This window comes from Oenanthe melanoleuca, chromosome 5 (assembly GCF_029582105.1).
Source record: "Oenanthe melanoleuca isolate GR-GAL-2019-014 chromosome 5, OMel1.0, whole genome shotgun sequence".
Taxonomy (NCBI): Eukaryota; Metazoa; Chordata; class Aves; order Passeriformes; family Muscicapidae; genus Oenanthe; species Oenanthe melanoleuca.
The window spans coordinates 22,205,813-22,216,553 of NC_079339.1; the positions used below are offsets into that span (position 1 = coordinate 22,205,813).

Here is a 10,741-nt window from a genome sequence, read left to right on the forward strand (position 1 = left end):
GTGGAGGGAATATTAACCAAAACTAATTTTGTCCTGAAATTAAAAAAGTCCATTTTAGGTCATAGGTATAAAGATTTGAGAGTATATCCCACTTCCTCCTTCCACACAAAATAAGCTGTGATTATTTTACAGTAAAATGGTATTTGTATTGCAATCAGGAGAGTGTGTGCATTTACATGTGATCCCTATACTTGTGTCTGGACAGTTTAACCTGTGTGAGCACATCCACAATTATATAACTTTTCCAGCAAAGTAGGCTTTACTGTTTTGACCTGGTGCAGGTTTATCAGAGAATACTACGGGTTCTGTAACTTTATATGCTTTTACTCATTAGAACCAGGCAAAAGTCTCACAAGCTCCCATGTCCTGCAACGAGGTCAGAGAGGGAGTGTGTGTGCTTCAAGTGACTGTCTCATATGGTTTCTTAATTGTCAGGGGAAAAAAAGGATTTTCCTTAAGAGTTTCCTTAGTTTCCTTTTTTCCATTTCTTTGGTGATTAGCAAACCCCTGTATTCCTACTACCTATTGCACACATTTAATGCTATGTTTGTGGTTTTTATCTTATCTCTTCCAGTTCTTCATGTTTATTTTGTTGATCTTCCTGGCGGAGCTTTCAGCTGCAATCCTGGCTTTTATATTCAGAGAAAATGTAAGTATCCAAAGGTGGGCAATCTCTGGACCCCAGTGGAGCTGGGTGTTAGATGGTGGCTGATTTATCTGTACAAATTTGGCTGTTTCAAATATCAGCAAACCTTGTTTGTTAGTACCCTGTTTGCAGAACTGCCAGCACGTCAGGGAATGCTAACTAGTTAGTGCAAGATGGAGAGTTTATGGGGACACACTTATTCCTCAAGTTTTTAGAGTCTTTTAAAGTCTTCCTAACTCTCTTACAGCCAAACCAGCTGCACATTCCAGCAGAGAGAAGCTTTATAATAAAGTCACACTATGATTAAAAGCAACTATTTTCCTTTTTAAATATAACATGTGTTTAATATTAATAGTTGAAAACTCCCATTTTCCAGTGCTTGCTCTGCAAGTGCAAAAAATCTCTTATGCATCTTCTAATAGTGTTCATTCTTGATCTGCCATGTTCTGCTGCTCAGCAGACTTCTACCAATGCTGCTTGTAAGATATCCCCTCTGTCTTGCCCTAAGAAACTCTCCCCACACTTATTGCCTTGCTTAGTTTTGTCCTTCTCTCCAAAGCTTCATATGATGTAGCCTTTTTCTATTCTTCTGCAATAAATATTATTACATGGCCATCATCCCTCCCCTGTGCTAGTGGTAAATTTTACTACAGTAGTAGTAACCAGAGTCTCATTTCTTTCCCTCAGTGGTCTGTGCAGTTTTTTTTTTCATGTTCACACATGTGCAAAGGAGAGCCTGACTGAAGTAGATCCATCCTTCTCTGAGTAATGGCTGTGAAAAAACATTGGCTGGTAGAGGTGGTCACTAGTGACTGTTAGTATTTATTTTGCATATTTTGCCTCTACCAGAAAGAGAACATACAGCACATTTCTGTACTGAACGTGAGAGAAATGTGGCATGAGCAAAGAAGGGCCACATATAATGATGATTTTCTTAAACCAGGATATACTTTTAATTTTATTCATATTTAAAAGCTTTTGATAGAAAATAAGCAAAACTTGGGAAGCTCACAGCAAGAGAGTGTGGTATTTTTGTAGTAGGATGGGCTTGGGGGGGAAGTAGAGGACTTTTTCCTATTTATGAGCTGGTCTTTGCCTCGGATCTGAAGGCAGTGGGGAAGGGATAGCACTCTGCACACAGAATGGGTGCTCCATTCCAGTTTAGGCTTTGAGACCATGCCCTGATGGAAACACCTATAAACATATTGCAGTATGGGTGGGTCTGGTGTCTTGTGGTCATTCCAGCTCTGCTGTTAGGAGTTTTTAGAGAATTCCTTTGGTTTAGCACAAGGAGCAGACTGCACACATAGAAACTGCCCTGCAGACCCAAGCATGTGCTTTGTGACAGAGACAGAACACGGTGCCCAAGGAGCAGGGGCTGGGCAAGCACTGTCAGCTGATGGCTCCTACCTCCCCCCTTCTCTGTAGGAACCTGGTAGAAGGTAAAAGAAACTGCCCAGGCTTGCTGCAAGTCCTGGGTGCAGGGTGACTGCACTTCTGATGTGTCTTCCTCACTTACAGCTTGTTTCTGGGCAAAGCATCTGTACCTTCCTCTCCCTTGTGAACCATAGGACACCTAAGGTCATGTTCTCTTGCAAGACAAGGTCACAGTGGTTATTCTAGACTTCTGTGGCATCTGGAAGTGTTTTGTGAGATCAAGCTTGAAGGGGAACAAACTTCTATCTTTCTTGAGCTTGTCTCCTTGTTTGTATCACCAGCTTCCCACTCTGTCAGAATGATTGACAGGAAGGGCTTAAATGGAGAGGAATGAAGAGCGTCAGATCCCAGCATAGCTGGAGATGGCTCTGTGCAGAAGTCAAACTTCATCTGCCAGTTCTCGTAGTTTGTTCTCTCCTCAGGTTTCTTCTGGAAAAAAATAGCCCTTGTTTTGGTGTTGCTGTATGTGATGGTAGCTTGTCTGACTTGGAAGATACTTGTGGCCAGTTTTGCTGTCACCTTTGGGTTAGGGTGACATGGATGGGCAGAGGTGGTCTTTCATCGATCTCATGGCAGGAAGAATTCTTCACAGTAGCAATTTAAGGTCAAGATCAGATGTGCTTTTCTCTTCCTTGAGAAATAAATTACTTTCAGGGCATGTGGTGGCAAATGCACACTTAGCCAATCTAAATTTCTTTGGGGCTTACCAAGCAGGATTCAGTGGTGGTCACTGCACCAGGCCTTATGGCTGTGGCCTCTCTGGGTGTGTAAAATGAGACTAAAGATACACTTTATCTGTTCACTTTACAGATAATGTTCTGTGCAGCTTTCTCTTGTATAGTTTTACGTTCAAATCAGCTCCCAAACACTCAGTGGGATTAAATTATTAACAGCTATGGGAGTGAGAGAAATCAAGAGACAAAAATAAGGGAGAAAAGAGATGTTTTCTGCTGAGATTTGACATGAGAGGAAGAGTCAGTGAAGCAGAGCAAGGTGGTGGGGTAAGTGAAGGTGGTGTTCACAAAGGTGAGCTACTGTGACCTGCAAGTCCAGCTGCACTTCAAAAGTGGTCTCTGAAGAGGAAGGCTGCTGTTAATTAGCTGTAGGATTACCAGAGTTTCTCTTCCTTAGAGAAGGAAGTTTTGGGAATGGAGAACCCTTTATCATCTAGAAGATCCCCCATAAAATAATGACTTTCATGAACACTAGAATGAGACTGTGAAAGAGCAATAGGAATTGCTCTTTATATGCCCTTCAGAGATCTGGATGGGAAAAACCCTGGAGATCCCTGGAGATTTGATTCTTAGTGAACTGTCTTAGCAAGCAGGAAAGCAGGATGGTAGGAACAGAAGAGTCCAGTGGCAGGGCTTTGAATGGAGTCTGGATGTTTGGATTTTTAGTTCCAGTTCTTAATAAGCAAGGCACCTTGGATGCTAGTGCCTCTATTTCCTCAGACATAAGGCAAAAGCTAAAGAACATGACCTTCCTCAGCTAAGCAGACAGAGGTCTCTCAGAAGGAAGGCACTGCAGGAGTGGGAAGTGCACCACTGGTGACTGCACCTCCATGCAGACTGTGCCAGACACATCAGGATGCTCCAGGATGATGCAGATGGGTAGGAGTGTGTCCTGTTTCCCAAGCAGGCACCATGAAGGCAGCTCCTTGCACAGCGCAGCGTAAGAAGGCTGTGACCCTCCTGGGCAGTGCCAGTGTGCCTGTGTTGTGCAGAAATGCCCTCCTTCTGCTAAACCCCTTTCATCTGGCTGCACTAATCCCAGCAGAGCTATTTTTTGAAGCAGTGTGACAAAACAGTGTCACTTCTTTCACAGCCATGTAAATGTATGCATGCATGTGCTGCACCGGAGGCGCCCCGCCCAAACACAGCCGAACTTCTCCTTATTGTCCACGGCTGTGCCTGCCACAGCTGCGTTGTCAAAGTGTGTGTGAAGCTCTAGTGTTATCAGTAGGTCTTTGCTCCCTTCTGAATGGTTCTTGCCATAAAAATCCAACGTGCACCAACCTCATCAGGGCTGGTACTTGTTTGAGTTGAAGGATAGCCATGTCTTATTTCATTCTCCTTTGTCAGCAATTTTTTAAAAGAAGCTTTTTTTTTTTTTTTTTTTTGGCCCCATTCTTCTGAACTTGAGATGCTCAGGATAAGCAGTTTAAGACCAGCAAAATGGAATCAGTTATTTTCCTGGCAAATGTACTCTTCCAGAACTAGACTTTGTTTTAGGCCAAGTGTTGTAAAAATCACACACAAACTCTGAACAATTTCCTCTGGGACTGCTGCTGTCAAAATAAAGGTTTCACTTTATATTTAAATTACTCCTTTGTTTTAAACCCCAACAAAGGCAGCCGGCTGGGATTATTACCAGTGGTAACATCAATTTCAAAGTCTGTGCTTCAGGAACAGATGAGCATCAAAAAAATGTGCTGCTGTCTGCAGGGGTGGATGCTGTGTGGATACAGTACACAGAGAAAGGGAAGCAAAGGAGAACACTGAGGACATATTTCAGCATCTTCTAACCTCACCTTTCCTCAGTGCACCAAATTCCCAAAGGAAAAAATGCCATGTCCTCTGGTATTTTAATATTCAAAACAATGAGTTAATATACGTCCCAAAAAAGTAATTTAGGAATTTGACAGCATAACTAATCAAAGGTAGTGCGATTGAGCCAACTGCAGGATTCAAGTATTTGTGACAAAGTTTTGCCCAGTACTGATGTAGTAATTCCATTTGGCCTTTGTATCTGTAAAAGAAAAGCCAATATGAGGTGGTATCCAGGGTCTTTTTAACTCACTACAGCCTTTATTTTGTCCTTAAATTGTGATACAAACGAAACAAGCAGTTTTGTGCTTGTGCTTTTGTGCCCACCCATAGAGCTCATACATATGCATATGAATGTGAGATATTTCACGTTGCATATCAAGAACCTGAAACCAGCTTGTAGCAGTCTCTGTTACTGCGTCAGCAGTGCTGTATGAACAACGGGGGAAATAAAAAGGGTATTTTGCAGGCAGCTTAATTCCTGATCCAACAAATATGCAACATCACAGCAGTGCTGTAGCCAGCCAAGTCCAGCCTCCTTCACTGTGGCTTTTGCAGTGGCAGATTTTGCCTGTGTGGATCACAAATCACAAGATATTTTGGAGAAGGGACCACACAAGTCCAGATCTACTGGAAACATGAAAGAGGATTTCTTGAACTTTTTGTCCTGAAGTGATAGAAAGGCAGGCAGCAAGATTTAACTTAGGATTGTATGTTTACTATTTCTCCAAAGAGTGATCCTAAGTAAATGTAATTTCAAGGTGTCTAACTACTTGAGAAGACTCTGAAACAAATTGTTTGTGCATTTATTCTGTTTTACTGTAAATATAAACGAGGGTAAATGAAATTCTAATAATTTATATTGCTGACCTTCGGAAAAATGTTTACATTATCTTAACACAAATATAAAGAGGATTTTTTTCCTTCTTGCATGCAGGTTAGTTTAGACAATCAAAAGCATTGTCAAGAAATTTTTTTTTTCTGATTCATAAGCTGACTTGGCTAGTTCCTATTCTTTTTTTTTTACTTCTTTTTCATTTCCAGAAAGTTTCATGTTGAGGCTTCATTCTGCTTTCTCACACATTGAAGTAAATTCAGAGCAGTTCCCCTGTTATTAGCAGGAAGTTAATTGGTTTGACTGAAATATGGAGGGGAAAATCATGCTTTGCTTGCAGACCTCATGAATCAGCAAGTGTAAATACAGTTTGGGTGTGGATTTGACAATCTTTCTAAAATCTGTTTTAGGCCTGTTTCAATTTATTAAATACTTTCAAATAGTGCTGAAAATTTTAAGAAAAACAACAAAACAACAAAAACTAAAACTAACCAACATTTAAGTGTAAACACTATTTTGGAAGTATAGATATAGTTTAGTCCCTGATTTTAACGATTTACAGTTTTATTCAACAAGTACCCTTCACCCTTTACATTGATACGGCTCAGCCAATAGTTGTTCACATTTCTCCTCTGAGGTTTGCAAATAAAAGAAGAAAGCCAAAAAACCAAAGAACCCTCAGCATTCACAGAAGGGAGCTTTGGGAAATGTTTGGGAAAGGTGTTGGCAATAACCTTTACATTTCCACCTGTCTGTGCATTTCAGCTGACCAGAGAGTTTTTCACCAAGGAGCTGAAGAAGCATTACCAGAGGAACAACGACACGGACGTCTTCTCTGCCACCTGGAACTCTGTCATGATCACAGTAAGTCAGACCATGCCAGTCATTAACTAATGTTTTGTTGTCAACAGCAGCTTAGGCAGGAGTGTGGCTAATGATATATTTTCCCTATAGAAATATTAGCCATCAAAATTGACTTTGTTATTGCACCCCTAATTGGTCAGGTTACAGGTTGGCAATGGCTGCAGTCATTGGAACTGCAGTTGTTATTACCTACCATGAGAAGTTCAGTCTGTCTCTGTGTGTGTGTACATGTGTTAGTGCTCCATACACCCCATGGTGTTTCCCTTCAGGAGTGAAAAGCAGGACACCAGCTTCTGCAGATGAAAAGTCAATTTTAATCTTAAAAGGAAAGGATGATTGCTGCCCTTCATGCTGATTCAGAACTTTAATAAAGACATTTCCTTTTGCTGACTGAAAGGAGACGGAGTCAGAGTATGACTTGAATCCTTAAAAAGCATCTGACTGGAATCCTAAAGAGGAACCTTACTCAAAATCACCTAGCAGTGCCTTTGAGCAGCAACAATCTTGGCCAGTAGCTATGGGGAGAAAGGGTGGTTGGGTGCCTGGATTGTACTGTTGGGTGATCTCAAGCAAGTCATTCTGGATATGCCCCAAAGCTCAGGTCTTTGATTTCTCATGTCTGCTTTCGGGAAAGGTGTCAATTCTGTCTTCCTTTCTTCTCTGTGCCTCTCCCCAGTTTGCCTGCTGTGGAGTGAATGGACCAGAAGATTTTGAAGCTATTCCTCATCTTCCATACTCCTCTTTGGAAAAGGTGACAGCGACACCGGAGGCTTGTTGCCAGCGGGAGCTGCAGAGCCGGGAAGGGATGTTTGTCAACAAGGAAGCTTGTCTATCAGGCAATGAGAGGTTTCAGAACCGGCAGGTAAGGGAGGCCAAACTCTAGGAAAAACAGCTTCACAGTGGGCAGAGAGATGGCAGTGATCATGGTACCCAGGGAATCTGGCAGGACTGTACCTCACATCCTAATACACTCCTGCTGACAGCTTTTGAAGTAATGGCACATGGGTAGTTTTGAAAATCTTTCATTGCATACACTGCTAAGTCCATGTTGTGCTGCATCATCAGAAATACGAAGATTTTCCTAAGGGATTGAGAGTTAAGATGGAAATTTAGATTGAGTTCTGTTGTGTTTATGAAGGTTAGAAGTACGCCTGAGAAGTTAATTAGCAAGGCAGCACAGGTCAGGTAGGGTGGAATGGAGTTGACTCTTACTGGCTGCAGGAGTGGTTTTAATCTAGCTCACAAAGACTCCTAATCAATATATACAATCAAAATATCAAGGGTTAAACAGCCACAGAAAACCATGTCTGTTTTCTAAGGAAGAGAAGTATTGGAAAGCTGCATTTCTCTGCTTCTTTACTGTGGAAAAAGGGCATTTCTTATAACTGTCTTCCAGTACTTACAGGGAGTCTACAAGAATGCTGGAGAGGGACTTTTTACAAGGGCATGTAATGATAGGACAAGAAGAAATGGCCTTAAACTGAGAATAGTTTTAGTCTAGATATTACAGAAGAAATTATTAACTGTGAGGATGGTGAGATGCTGAAAAAAAGGTTGTCCAGAGAAGTTGTGGATGCCTCATCATTAGAAATGTTCACAGCCAGGTTGGATGGGGCTTTGAGCTTCCTGGTCCATTGGCAGGTGTTTGACTCTAGCAGAGGGGTTGGAACTAGGTGATCTTTAAGGTCCTGCCCAACCCAAACCATTCTGTAGTTCTATTCTATGATTATTTTGCCAGGCCTCTCGAGTTGGCAATTTTTTGCAATTCTGGATTATGACAAGACAGTTCATCCCATTGACACTGGACCAAGTTTCCTTCTAATGTCAACAAGACATGATGTTTAAGAAACTTCCCAGCAAAGTTCCCGACAGTGGTCACCTCAGCATTAGTTAAACCAACTGAGCTCTGTACTGACCTATGTACAAGCCTCCTTCTCCCTCCAGACTAGGCAGTGGTCCTGTTTTCAGCACTTAAGAGGAGATTGAGAAAGAGAAGAAAGGATTTTGGAAGCAGCATGTGAACTGTTCCCTGACTGGCAGCTGGAAATGGTTGGCAAAGGCACTCTGGGTGAGAGATCATAGCAGACAGCATCATGCTGCTTCTGCCAGCTCTGATTGCTGGGAATAGATGGGGAGGAGAGAGATGACAGCCAGCAGGGAGGGAAAGAGAAATGCATTGTGAGAAAGAGGGTTAAAGTTTTCCCCAAGTGGTAATGCTGAAGCTTACCACTTCCATGGAAAGGGAAGGTTTCCTGCAAGCCCATCTCACCAGAGTGTTGGTGGAAGATACCGTGTTTACAGTGAGTGTCATCAAGCACAGAGTGGTGCAATTCTGTAAAACAGGAGAGAAAATCCCAGGCAACTGAGAGCTGAATTGAGGCATTGCTGGAGCAAAGTCAAGCTCTTGGGCCACCATGCTGGTAGGGCAGTGCTGACCACACTTGTGATCACTGCTGTCTGTAGCCAGCTGAGCAGAGCATGCTGGAGGCTGGGTTAAGGTTGGGAGTCTGGCAAGCACACAAATATTTGTTGCTGGGCTGGATGCTTTTCTCTGAAAATTTGGGTGAAACATGACTGGAAGAGAGCTGATTCTGAGCAGTCTCATGTTGACAAGAGCATGGGTTTAACTGCTCAGTTACTGCCCCAGCAGTCTGGGTCCCCTGGGGTGGCCTCATGAGTGGATCTCTCACTCTTCACCTCAGTCACAGTGAGCAGGGTCTGGCATGGACATAACTATTGTGCTGTCTTTGCAGTTCCAACACTTTCATTAAGGGTAGAAGGAAAAAAAAACAGGTGATCAAAACATCCTAGCAGTATGGACAGGATTAAAATGTATGCGTGAAGTAAATTCTCATTGGAGAGGAAGCTACTTTTCATACTGGATAAACTCCAGTCTACTTTTCTCTTTATGTGTCAGCTGTTTCCCAGTGAGTTGAAATTTTAGGCTGGGAAAACTGAGGCCAGGATAAGCTGGTGATTTCCAGAAATACCCTGAAACCTTTGCAGGAAGATTTACCTGCTGTTAATTGTATTAGCAATAATAAATTTAATTAAGGGTGATGGTGGCTATGCTTTTAAGTGGAATAATTGCCATAGTGCAGAGCCCTGAGTTCTTAATGAAATTCTTCTTCTATAGCGAGATCAGCAGATGTTAAGCCAGCCTCTTTTGGGGGAAAGCACAGAGGAAAGGTCCTGGGCTCCTAAATAGCTCCTGGCTGTGAGAGATGAATCAAGAATCTCCTGCCTTGGCTTTAAATAAATCATCCTTTTCTCTAGCCAGTCTGGGATGTCTGTCACCTGCAGTGAGTGTCCTTCCTTCCCTCTGTGCTTGTTTCTGCCCTTTGCAGATGGAGTTCCTCTCTGTGCTGCTCCTCTCTGCCCTGCAGGAACTCACAGTTCCTCATGGTCAGTGAGGGGTGTGAACCCCTCCCATCACACAGCAACACCTTCCCCTCCCCAGCACTGTTCCGTGGACCTCTCTCTGCCTCCTGTGCCTGGGCTGGGTGAGGTGGAGAGACACAGCCATGTTTGTGGTGCCAGGGTCTGAGAGCACCTCGTGTCCTAGCGAGGGCTCTGCTGTGACACCACCACACTGTGCTGCTCAGGTGTGTCTCACCATGTTTTGTCTTTCCTAGGGCTGCTACACCGTGATCCTGAACTCCTTTGAGACGTACGTGTACCTGGCAGGAGCCCTTGCCATCGGAGTGTTGGCTATTGAGGTACTTACTGTGCTCTGACTGGAACAAAAGCAGTGTCAGTAAGGTGCCAGCAGGCAGGTGCTCCCCCTCACCAGGCCATCAACTTGTGCTTTTCATTGCCTGGAAAGAGGCTCCTTGATCCTTTGGCACAAAGGGCAGGGAAATAACTGATGCCACACGCCTGCAGTGCCACCTCGTGCTGGGCCTGCTCAGAGCTGTGCCACAGGGGCTTTGGGGACCCACTGCTCTCCACGGGCCCTGCACAGTTACTGCTCCCAGTGCCACAGAGCCCGGCCAGCTGACTAATCTGTCACTTGGTTTATGTGCTCAAAGCCTGCCTGTGCTTTAAAACCTTCTGTTTAGAGACTGAAACTATGGGCTCCAGAGCACTTTCATCATCCTGCATTCGTAACCACTTCTTTGGTGATGTCTCTGAGGAACAGACATCCACCAGACATTGTTTTAGCTCAGCAATTACATCTCTGTGGCATTGCAGGGAAAGACTGGGTACTTCAAAAGCCTCCCATCTTGTGCAAAGGAGAGAGATCTGGGCAGAGAGGCAGCATCCCAGAAAGGCTGTGCTGTGCCCATGCCAGGCAGTAGCAGAGATGTGCAGAGCAGGGACTGTGGATCCTGTGCTCCTGGGGCAGCTCAGGAATGAGGTCAGGCAGCCACTAACAGTTTGGGGGGAGGGAGGGGCAGAGGAAAGAGT

General features: G+C 43.7%; 1 protein-coding gene across 3 annotated transcripts in view; it reads left to right on the forward strand.

The window, feature by feature from the left end:
* The window catches only part of TSPAN18 (tetraspanin 18), a 119,357-nt gene that overhangs the window by 104,856 nt on the left and 3,760 nt on the right, over nucleotides 1-10,741 (forward strand). For all 3 annotated transcript variants that reach the window (XM_056494012.1, XM_056494013.1, XM_056494014.1), the window contains 4 exons: nucleotides 575-649; nucleotides 6,233-6,331; nucleotides 7,008-7,193; nucleotides 9,967-10,050. In XM_056494012.1, coding sequence (XP_056349987.1) covers nucleotides 575-649; nucleotides 6,233-6,331; nucleotides 7,008-7,193; nucleotides 9,967-10,050 — 444 coding nt within the window. The remainder of the gene's footprint in view (nucleotides 1-574; nucleotides 650-6,232; nucleotides 6,332-7,007; nucleotides 7,194-9,966; nucleotides 10,051-10,741) is intronic.